Here is a 12617-nt window from a genome sequence, read left to right on the forward strand (position 1 = left end):
CCTAGGAAGCTGGAACGGATATCCCAATTTCCAGCCATGCTTTGTTCTTTTCATCTTCAAGATGTGAGAGTATACAAGACAAAGAAGGGAAAAGTGCCAAGACACAAACGACCTCTCAGAAACTCTTGCAATTAGAGACAGTTTGAGATCTTCTTCCCCCTTCAGCAGATGAAGAAACAGGTCCACCGCTATGACATGAATTATACCAACCGTTAGTTATCTAATCCCAGAGCTACTAATCCAAGAAGGGTGGTAGCTGGGAGGAAACATGGGAGGAAAGCACACTCACAAATCGTTCTTGAACAAGAAAATCCAAAGCAGACAAAATGGATGCCGTCTCTATTTGGGATGTGAATGCGCCTTTCATTCCACCAGAATAGGAAATGCTGCATTGTGGGTAAGGAAATGTGCAAAAGAAGTAACCACAGGGGCGCCTGGGTGGCTCAGTGGTTTAAGCCTCTGCCTTCAGCTCAGGTCATGATCTCAGGGTCCTGGGATCGAGCCCCACATTGGGTTCTCTGCTCAGCAGCGAGTCGGCTTCCCCCCCCACCCCCCGCCTGCCTACTTGTGATCTCTCTCTGTCTATCAAATAGATAAATAAATAAATAAATATCTTTAAAAAAAAAAAAAGAAGAAGAAGTAACCACAGCATAACAAAGTCTCTTGGTCTATATCAAACATTTATAAATTAGTGTATTTTTTTAAAAAAGATTTTATTTGTTTATTTGAGAGAGAGACAGTGAGAGAGAACATGAGCGAGGAGAAGGTCAGAGGGAGCAGCAGACTCCCCATGGAGCTGGGAGCCCGATGTGGGACTCGATCCTGGGACTCCAGGATCATGACCTGAGCCGAAGGCAGTCGTCCAACCAACTCAGCCACCTAGGCGCCCCCTTTTTTTTTTTTTTTTTAAGATATTTGAGAGAGACCAAGAGATTAAGCCAGTGTAGGGAGAGAATCCCAAGCAGACTCCCCACTGAGCAAGGAGCCTCATGCAAGGCTGGATATCATGACCCTGGGATCATGACCTGAGCTGAAACCAAGAGTCAGATGCTTAACCAACGGAGCCACCCAGGTGCCCCTATAAAGCAATGTTTAAAAGAAGAATATTCAAATGGAAAAATGGACAGCTCATTCATAAAGAAACAAGAATGACCAATATATAGTGCTATAACTTCCCAAAAGCAGGAACAAGTGAACCAAATAGTTGGGATTTATTTTATGTTTTAATACTGTTTTTTAGCAACAGCTTTAGGATAGCAAGTTTTCCTCCTTATTAATTCCCTAACATTAAGTATGTGTTAATTCTATTTAAAACTGTTCTTTAATAAAGTAGAAATCTTCTGAATCCCAGAATTTAAAAATGTATTTTAAGTATGTAATAAAAGGGCCTAAATTAGAGTTCAAAGTATTTTAGGATTCAATTTTTCATTTTATATGAAAATTTGAGAAACACTGAAAACATTTTTAATTTCAATTTAATTTAGTCTTAAGACTCATTCTGTCTTATTAGCAGGAGAAAATCTGAAAAGCAAATGGTGATGGTGGGGTGTGACTAATGACAATACACTTTTGGCAGCTTTTAAAATGCTAAAAACCCCTATAATCCTCATCTGTTCTTCAACAGAAGAATATAAACCAGTGGAATAAGAAAACCACACCCTTTCTCAGAAGTTGTGAACAAAGCCAACCCACCACCACCACCAGCAGCGAAAAAACTTTTAACTTTGTTATGCTGAAAGCTACTATTAAGCAATTGTATATTCTTTTGGAAATTGAGAAAGGCCATTTACTTTCCTACATGTCTGTTATAAATCACACTGTCATTGTTTATATTTGGATGAAGCCCACTTGATTTTTGTGGAATGAGCAGGTACCTGATGGCAAGAACAAATTGGAGAGTATTAGGTTGCAGTAAGACCTACGTTTCCCCATTTCCAGAATCAGCTCAAGTTTCCTATATTGAAAAACAAAAAAAGCAAATGCTTGTAAAATTAATGTCCACTTTATGCTTTCCTCCCAATAGCAAGTTATTTATAGGGGATAAAACACACATACATACTCACACACATACACATATACACACACTTGGAAGGAAAAATATTTCAATTAAAAAAGAAAGTACAGCAGAATCTAACATTAGCAACCATAAAATAACCAAGATTATTACTGTTAACTTTTATTAAGTAGCTATGTATACTACCTGCCCTTTCTTCTTTTCCTGTTCTAGTCCTTCGGTACCACTGTGATTGCCTTGTTAGGTGATTTATATGCTTGGGTCCATTTTTTTTTTTTCTAATTATTCTTAGCTTTATGGGAACAAAGACTGGTGATATTTCACCAAAAACAGACTTATGTTTAGTACTCCACAGGCTGATATTATAGCCAAACTTTAGATATCTTACCAAAATGCATGTGATAAAAATTATGTTGTCAAAAAAAAATTACCTTCACAACACATAGAGCATTCTGCATAGTATTCATGATCAATATTAAAACAAAGACACATGAATGCACCCCTAAGAGGGCACCACATAATCCCAAAATCTAATCCTCTCATGATCTACTTGAAAGATGATCTCTTAAAGTAATGAATGCACCTTGAAGAAATGCTTTAGGTCAAATAGCATGGAGCAAAACTGTATTTTACGTGTTATAATTAAGATCCCAAGTGTAAAGGAAAAAAGAGGTAATCCGAAATTATAACCAATAAAATACACACCAGTAACTCTTTACTGTCTTTAGAAACTAGTCATTCAACCAAGCTGGAAAAGACATCATAAAATCACTAAATGGCATTTATGAAACTAAAAAACAAACAAAAAATCAGTAGTCTACAGACTTTGGGAGAACTTGAGAATATGAATATGTATTGTTGTGTCAGTAATACACATTTAAGTAGGATTTTTCATGTCTATCATACAGTTAGAAATGGCCATCACAGCTAAAGGCTACCAAACCTAATAAAAGAGAAAACTACTACTGATAAGATTAGTAGTAGTTGAAAACAGTTGTATAAAAGCAAACAAAATATCCCTGAAAAAAATAGACCTCAAAGGATGTAAGAAGCCAAAAAAGATCACAGAACCATAGGCTACTAAGTTAGAGAGAACACAAAAGCTCAACCATGCTTCTGAAATGTTTCACTATTTGAAGAAACAAACCATGAATGAGAACAGTTACGATCAAAACAAATACCATACATTTACAAACAATACCTTTAGAAAAAGAGTTGTGGGGGAAAATAAACAACCAAATAAACAATTTCCACATAGAGAAATAAGTGCGACAGGCCTCAATCACTTAGTCAACAAATATCTGCTGAATGCATTATTGTGCTACACACCAGGGAGACAATAACTGCCAGGACAAAAACAGCTCCTTCGGAGAACACCTCTGCCAGCAGTTGTAAGATCTAGTTCAACGTGTTTCTCAAAATAGGGTGACTCGAAGTCATCCAGATCCAACTTCAAAATTCAGATGCTCTATCCTCAGGAATTCTGACTCAATAAGTCTTGGGTGGAACCCAAGAATCTACTTTTCAGAAGCTTTAGTGGAAAGAGAAATTTTAGCTCTATTAATTAACTGTATAGATTTTAGTACTCTTGTTTTAGAGATGAAATAGACGAATCTGTTTAAAGGGTTTATTCTAAAGAATGAAATATTTTTCAGCATGCTTGGCACATACTACCTGACACAGGTGTATTCAAAAAGGCAACTGTGAAACAGCTCCATGAGAATGAGTCTGAAATGTAGATTCATATTTAACTCAGATGCTTCCTCAATATATAGAAGCAGACAAGTCATTTAACATCTGTGAGCATTAGTTTCTGTCTCTATAATTTGCGGGTAATACTTGAACTCTTTACCTAGAGATGCTGGAAGAAAAAACTTGGATATTTTTATTAGGCTGTTGAGAGAGACTACCAGCACTGTTAGTCATAGCGAAGTATACAAACTGTAATCCTAATATAAAGGGAAAAGTCTTATAAGGAAGAAAATTGAGATGCAAAAAACTAAATAAAAAATAATAAATAAATAAATAAAAACTAAATAAATAAATACCATATTTATCCAAAAAAATGTCCTTATTCAAGAGTTTAAGTACCAACTGTGTACCACCTAGAAACTAACTTCAAAATTCAACTAGAAGTATAACCCCATAAGCACATTATTAATATCACTAATCTTAACACTGCTTTGAAGGTTCCACAAAGACAAGGTGGACATAGTCTCAGAAATAAACACTGGCCAGAAAGACTAGATCACCCAGTCCAACCACCTCTTTACTTCTTACAACTCTTTCTGTAACAATCCCAACCCATAATCCTCTAATTCCACTGGTGAGAAACCTACCGATTGTACAACAATCTGAGGAGCTTTGATAAGTACAGATTCTGAATTTCTGATTCACTAAGTCCAGGGGAGAGTTTCAGGACCTTTTGGGGCAATAGGCTTTCCAACTGATCGTGAAGTGAAGCCAGAATCTGGCCTCCAGGGACGCTGCCCTCACCAACCAATTCTGCATTTGGGCAGTGCAACAAAACTCTGATGGTGGATTGCAAACGTCCCACTGTAGTGGCCATCTTAGTCCTAGTTTTTACTGTAGTTTCCAAAAACACAACGTAATCCATCTCCAGATTAAACATCTGTTCCTTCAAATAACCTACATATGATATGTTCCAAACCAGATTAACCCTGAGTTTGTCCATTTTTTTTTTTTTTTAAGATTTTTATTTATTTATTTGACAGAGATCACAAGCAGGCAGAGAGAGAAGGAGGGGAAGCAGGCTCTCTTCCGAGCTGAGAGCCTGATGCGGGGCTCGATCCCAGGACCCTGGGATTATGACCTGAGCTGAAGGCAGAGGTTTTAACCCACTGAGCCACCCAGGTGCCCCTGTCCACATTTTTATATATGGCCCCCAGAAGAGAACACAATCCTCATGTAGAATACGGTGGGGATGCTCTTTATTCTAATTAAAGTTACAATCTTTTCATCCACATGGATTAAGTGTGCCTTTTGCGAACATATGGCCATGTCACATTATGCGTTTGATGATTTTGTTTTGTTTGTTTTGTTCTTTTAAGAGAGGAATGAGCAAGCCAGAGCAGGGTTAGAGGATGAAGAGAGGGAGAGAAATCTTCTATCCAAGTACTGACCAGGCCCGACCCTGCTTAGCTTCAGAGATCAGACGAGATCGGGCGCATTCAGGGCGGTATGCCCATAGACGAGAGAGAGAGAATTTTAAGTAGGCTCCAGTGCCCAGTGTGGAGCCTGATGCAGGGCTTGATCTTATGACCGTGAGATCATAAGCCAAAAATCCAGAGTTGGAAACTTAACCAACTGAACCACCCAAGTGCCCTACATTAAGTCATTTAATAAGCATATTAAAAAATAGTTTGGAATAATTTTATATTTAGACACAAGTGGCAGATATATTACTGCAAACTCCCACACGTTCCCCTCACCCAGTTTCAGTTTTCCTAACTGAAACATGCCCATGGTCCCTAATACATTCACCCAAGCCAAAAATGAGCTGTTTAATTTTTAAAATTATATCTTTTTTTTTACACAAATTACTTTCCTCGACCCCATTTCCTTCTTCCTGAACACAGACATTTAGCTTTTCTTTCATTACATGACACTAGGATAGGCCCTCATATTTCATCTTGTAAGATTCAAGGCAAGATTTCACCTTGGAAGACTGACTCAAGATGAAATCAAATGTCCTATACTTAAGAATTTTTAAGGGGCACCTGGGTGGCTCAGTGGGTTAAAGCCTCGGCCTACGGCTCAGGTCCTGATACCAGGGTCCTGCAATTGGGCCCTGCATGGGGCTCTCTGCTCAACAGGGAGCCCGCTTCCTCCTCTCTCTCTGCCTGCTTCTCTGCCTACTTGTGATCTCAGTCTCTCAAATAAATAAATAAAATATTTAAGGTCCTATACTTCAGGGATTTCGAGTCAAGATCCGGTTAGACAGCATCACTTCTGTCGTGAGACTCAAGCCATTCACATAACTGGTAAGCAAGACTTCTCTGCTTTCATACAATTCAACGGGCCAAATCTTGGGGTAATGTAAAGCCCCCTTGGGTTGCACGAAGTAACTTCTAAGGCATATCATCAATCAGTTACAAATCCAACCAATTATCTGTATATCCAGTTATTCTCCATGCAAAGATATTCCCCATGTCAGGGGAATATCTCCACATTTTCTTTTTACGAGTCGTATAGGTTTGCCGGTTCTGGTTCTACAGGTAAAGATTTAGATTGTCCACCCTATACAAAGGAATGCATTCCCCCCATGGCTCTGAGACGCTTAGGATAAAAAGGGAATTTTCGACATTTAACATCCGCTGGCAACTCACTGAAGCAGTGAATGACCACGTGTGGACACTGGTGCTCATACAGGATCCATGGGGAATTCCTGACGAATCACAAACTAAAACCACAGCAAACAGCAAGGTGGTATTGATGGTATTCCTCCAGGAAGAAAAGAGAATTCAATTTATCCTATTGAAATTAGCACTCGTCTTAATTACAAGGCTTGCAGAACAGAATGGCACAAGATAGCGATTTACTATTGAAGTCCTGATTAAGAAGGATAATTCAGACATGTGGACCCAATGATAGCTGTACTCAGCTGTATCAATCATTGCCAGAAGATTTTTTTCCTGAACACTTTACTTCTCCTCAAAGGATGTCAATAACTTTCCATTCTGTTTATCTCTGGAAACCAGGTCATGGAATTAGAGTTTTTAAATTGCAAAATAAAACTGAAAATGCTTTCAGGAAGGCTGCAAACTCATTGCCTTCCTATCATACTAGTGAGTTCCTTAAAATGGGAAAGACACTTTTAAAAAAACGTTTAAAGAGCATCATAATGTCAAAAACAAAACTCTTTAAACTTACCTCATAGTAACTCCGAACTGCATTGCAAAATGCTTCGTCGGCCACGATTTGGGTCTCTCCGTTGAGGAAGGCCTGGAACCTTTCTTTCAGTAACTGCAACTGTTGCTTGTTAAGCTGTAAGAAAAAAAAGGGAATTAGCTGAAACATTAACGAATCAGAGAAATGAAATGATTCTTAAAGATTATGATTGCTAGGGGCGCCTGGGTGGCTCAGTGGCTTAAGCCTCTGCCTTCAGCTCAGGTCATGATCCCAGGGTCCTGGGATCGAGCCCCACATCGGGCTCTGTGCTCAGCGGGGAGCCTGCTTCCCTCTCTCTCTCTCTCTCTCTCTCTCTCTGCCTGCCTCTCTGCCTTCTTGTGATCTCTGTCTGTCAAAAAAAGAAATGGAATCTTAAAAAATTACGATTTCTGAAAGTTAATTTAACACCTAGAACCAGATTTATGGTTAAAAAAAAAAAAAAAGTTAAAAAGCTACTTGTACTATGGCTCAATTTTAAAAGGTTTCCAGTTCCCTTCTTATACTCTGGAATCCTAATATTGCAAGGCAATATAAATTTCTACAGATGGGAGTTCCTGTATTTACTGCCCCAGTCTCTTTATAGAAGCAGGTAAAAATCTAAAATTCGGAAGAGAAATGAACTGTTGTGCAAAATCGCCAGCTGTCCTGAACAGAAGAGCCAAAAGGACAAATACCCTGGGAGATGAGTGAACAACAGCTGCCTTAGATGAAGGAAAATAGGAAGAAAGAGCACAGAGGGCCCTGAGAAAGAATCCTCTGGAAAGAACACCTTTTGAACCCAAAGTCTGGGATCCATGCGCATTCCTCAATGCTTGAGGTGAGACAGAGAACTGATGAGACAAATCCTGAGAACAGAGAGGCCACAGGCAGACAGGGAGGGAATATTTAAGCACACCAAGGGAAGAGCCGTACACCAGGGGAGGGGAGTTCGAGCGCACAACCAGATTTCCTCACCCTAGATCTGAGAGCCATCACTATTACTGAAGGTGGGTGGGACATGAATCGTGAGTTACCAACTATGTCCTCGGGTCACCAGCAACAAGCGGTGTCGGCTACTTAATCTGTAGGGCTTGGTGCGATGTGAGAATGAGGAGCCCCGTGTTAAAAAAATTAAGAATCTGAGATGGTAGGAACAGAGCCTTACACCAAGCATAGGTCTTTCTAAGCATGGAGCCCTTGCAACTGTCCCTGAAGTCAGCCCTGACCTGGGCGCAGACTTCAGCAGAGGTGGGCCACAGGAGGTCGGGCCCCAGTTTAAAATGCTCAACTGTAAGAGCGCAGCGTTGCCGATAAAACAACACAATCCCAAGATACCATAAGGAACAGGAAAGGAGTGATCTTTCCATTTAATTTGATCCTCCTCCTACTACTGAAGAACTCAGTCCAGTTCTGGATTCTACAGAGAGAAACGTGAAGCATTTGAAAATGTGCTGGGGAGAAAATGATGAAAAGATCAGAAAGACAAACTGGTAGGATTTGGCTTCAAAATGAAGGCTGATGCGACCTCCGTTTAAATCTGTTCAAAAGACTTATTAAAATGCCATTCAAATAGGAGAGACAGAGCTTTCAAAAAAAAAAAAAAAAAAAGCCCCCCCCCTTTTTTTGTTTGTAGAGAAACTGTTGCTAGTAACAGACCAGTAGAGAACTGCCCTATTGTACCCCAGAGTAAGAAACCTCTTCCTCTGCACAGTGAAGGAAAAAGACCACTCGGTGTAAGGTCATCGCCTTCATTTTAGGGAAGCTAAACCAAGCTCAAGAGCAGAGCCATCACCGTTATATTACACTTTCTGCTTCTGTGGATATGGAGAGCATCGAAGCAGGAACCTCTTGTGTGTGTGTACTGGCAAGGTCAATTAAGTCCCCAACTTCGGCTAAGCATGCTCAGGAAAGGACCAGATGGAAACAGGACAGCAGTTGCTGAGAGCAAGACAGCTGAGAACAGTTTAGCTGCCAAGCCCAGGAGCTGCTAGGAAGGGCTTCAATTTGCAAACCACGTGTCCAGGTAACATAATGGACGTGGAAAAATGTAGAAATAATGGATTGGAGGGCATCTTACTGAGCCTTTGCCCCATCTCTGTCATTTAATTAAAACAAAAAATATAAATAGCTTTCAAAACCTGAAAACTTCCATTTTCTTTCATCAGATGCATTCTGTTCTTTACAGTGTTTGTTTCACCAATGAGTTACTTTTTGAGGATTATGGCACGGGAAATTCATGAATGCCAATCAAGGAAAGGAGATCTGCGCAAACCATCTTCTTGGAAACGCCAACAATGTTAGGATAGTTCACAAATGTGCCAGACTTCAATACTTTTATGAACAATTACTGCAGTTACATTTAAGACCTAAAATGTCAGCCAATATTATAGTGATAGAAGTCAATCAGTAAGTACTTTTAAAGTAGAGACGTCTGTATTTCCACAAAAGATTGGGAGGAAAAAAATTAAATTTTAAATCTAGCTACAGGGATAGCCATCTAGAATGCAGAGTTTCCTGAATTCTATTTGCATTATCAAAATAAACCATATTTATACATCAACAGAGAGACTAATGGGATAGATCCAAGAATTAGATCCAAATGCACTCAGAAACGTACTAGAAAATATCTTTATAGCACCTCAAGTCAGTAGTAAAAGATGGCCTATTTAATCAATGGTGTTAAAGTAACTGGGTAACCAAGCAGAAAAAAATTAAATTGAATGACCCATGACACATGTGTTACATTAAACAGTATGACATTAACACTATGACACATACTGTTACATTAAAAGTTTTTAATTCACTGGAACGATAAAAAGATGAAACCATAAAGGTACATGATAAACATAAAAGGTTTCCTTTTAATGCTAGTATGTGAAACACCTTTCTAACCATGAACCCAAATCTCCAAGTCATAAACATTAAAAAAAAATCGTGCATGGAAGAAATATCATAGGCAAAAATCATTAGAAAAAGACCAATGAGGAAAAAACATATGTATCTAACTTCCATCTTTAAGAGCTAATTTCCAAACATAGATCCCAGAAACTATTAGGAATCTGACCAGTAAGTCAATAGAAAAACGGACAAAGTGGATATATTTAAGCTAGGATAGCATGCCTAACTTCATTCATAGTAAGTAAAATGCAAATTAAATCTGCATAACAGAGGAAGGATTCTGGGAAGATGGTGCAGTAGAAAGCACCAGAAATCTCTCTCGTACCTAGACTACAACTGCACTGGCAGTTTCTGCCTAATGTAAATATTTTGGAATTCTGGAGTCTACTGAAGGCTTGCAACTTAGAAGGAAAAGTTTAAATGTAAACTGCAGGAAATTTTGGCCAATTTTAGCTCCTAGCACAGTAGCAGCTAGTCATCTCCCAGTCCTAAGCTCAGTGGCAGAAAAAAAGAAAAAAAAAAAAAAAAAAAAAAGCTAACAGCCCAAATTTCCATAGATAGAGGGCTAATAAATGCTACATTCAAATACTGGCAATACTATTAGCTCCATAAAAAGAACAAACAGGTTCCCTTATGTATGGATATGAAAACATCTTCAAAATACCTATGGGGAGGGAATTTAGTTATAGAACACTGGGTAAAAAATAAGCCACCACTCCCATAGAAAAGGGGCAAAAGAGAACACGTATGTGAATTTGTTTCCATATGCAGATGCAAGCTACGGAAGAAGGATGGCTGTGCACACTGGACAGATGGAAAAGAAGTGAAAGATTTTCCAACCTATTCTGCTATATTCATTTTAGAATTTTAAATCACAGGCTTCACTAAAATTTTCATTTCAATTTAAAATAAGCTATGATAGTCACTTTGCAAATCTTTAACTCAGAACGATTATGACCCATTGCATGAAGGTTAGATCTGATCATCCTGCAGGGAGACTGGACAGCAGATGAACTGACTTTTCAAGTCTCCTTTTAAGTAGAAGATGTGAACTTGACAGTGCCCCACTTTTTTTTTTTTAAACATTTCAAGGTTGATAAGATCTTTGATATTCAGACTGATTTTAGTATATGAGTAATCCTGTTTAATATCCTGATCAACGCAGTAATCTTTACAAAATCCCTATGAAGTCCTCTCTCAGCCTTTCTTTGAGCCTATTAAAACTGACACACTTTCATTACCTCACAATAAAGCCTATACTAATTTTCAAGAATTGAAACCTGTTGCCCCTATGACTTTCCCACAATCTGAGTTCTAACACCAAGACAAAACATTAATTTCCTTCTTGCACAAAGCAGTTCAGAACCTGGAAAACAGAGGGTGGCTTATTGGTGAGTCTTCTCCTTCCCAGGATGAACTCTGCCAGTTCCCAAACATACCAATGGTACTCTCTAATTTGTTCATAAATTAGGCAGGCATTCAACTAAGTAAAACTTAGTTATATCTAAGTACAAAAAAAGCACACTGAAAGCTGTAACATACAAATGAAACCCATTACAATAGGGACGTTCCTCGTCAAATGTGCTGGGTAGACCCATCCTGAGTCTCTGAAGATAGGGTGGCCAACACAGACAAGTGGGAGAGCCGCTTCCCACATTCCAAGCACTATGAATTCACACCAAAAACAAATGAACTCTTCTTGGCGGTCACATCAACTGACTCCCATCGTCCTCATCAACAAAAATTTCTAAAACATTCTTATATGTTTCATTAAGCCACATTTCATCTTGCTGGAGTTGGTCTATTGTTCCAGTTGATTAATATTTTGGTAGAATTCGAGTTCCTTCACCTAATGACTCAGGACTCTCCTAGCTTTATGTCCACTGACTTAACGTATTATCCACAGGCTTTGTCCAGGTCATTGTAAGAAACTTTCAGTTCAGATTAAGAAACAGAAAACCTCTGATTGCATGGGTTCATCCAGTTGGACACAATTAACGTTCTTTGGGGCAGTTAACTTGATCATGATTTATCTTGTATTTTCGTTTTCCCCCATATACTGTCTCTACCCTAGTATGTTTACCAATGAATGCGTAACATTTTTCAAATACAGAGAAAATTTTAGACAGATCTTTTTTTTTTTTTTTCAGATTTTATTTATTTATTTGACAGAGAGAGATCACAAATAGGCAGAGAGGCAGGCAGAAAGAGAGGAAGGGAAGCAGGCTCCCCGCTGAGCAGAGAACCCAACGCAGGGCTCTCTCTCCCAGAACCCTGAGATCATGACCTGGGTGGAAGGTGAGGCTTAACCCACTGAGCCACCCAGGTGCCCCAAATACAGAGAAAATTTTAATGTGAAAATTATCCAATGGGAATTTTTAGAGAGCTTTTTATATGCAACTAAATTGCAGAAACTCGAACATAAATATCCTTGCAAATATCTAAATACAGCCAAGAGATTAGCCTTATAAACAAACACTTCGAATACTGACAGTGAAAGCTAAAATTTGGTGAATCTTGGCAGGCAGGGATCATTTATGAATAATAACTGCCACAGGAAAAACACTTAATTTTCAACGTTCAGAGATGTTTTAGGTTTCTTAGGTATTTGTGTGTTCAAGTTAGATTCTAGCCTTTTCATTCTAAGTCACAATCAACTGAAGACTTAGGTCAGTATCGTGACACCAGCCACTTAGGATAGTCGGGAACTCAGGAACCCAGCAAGCACTGCTGTGCAAAGCCTGCCCTGACCCGTGTTCCCCCATCCCAAGTTTTCACACTTGTGCTGGGGGTTGTGTGACACCCCAGGAAGTAA

At 39.0% G+C, this 12617-nt stretch overlaps 1 protein-coding gene across 19 annotated transcripts in view; it reads right to left on the reverse strand.

Annotated features, from left to right (window-relative positions):
• Positions 1–12617, reverse strand: part of CADPS2 (calcium dependent secretion activator 2) — a 532394-nt gene that overhangs the window by 395895 nt on the left and 123882 nt on the right. For all 19 annotated transcript variants that reach the window (XM_044246482.1, XM_044246480.1, XM_044246471.1 and 16 more), the window contains exon 2: positions 6908–7021. In XM_044246482.1, the coding sequence (XP_044102417.1) occupies positions 6908–7021 (114 nt within the window). The remainder of the gene's footprint in view (positions 1–6907; positions 7022–12617) is intronic.

The sequence above is a fragment of the Neovison vison genome, chromosome 4 (genome assembly GCF_020171115.1).
Source record: "Neovison vison isolate M4711 chromosome 4, ASM_NN_V1, whole genome shotgun sequence".
Taxonomy (NCBI): Eukaryota; Metazoa; Chordata; class Mammalia; order Carnivora; family Mustelidae; genus Neogale; species Neogale vison.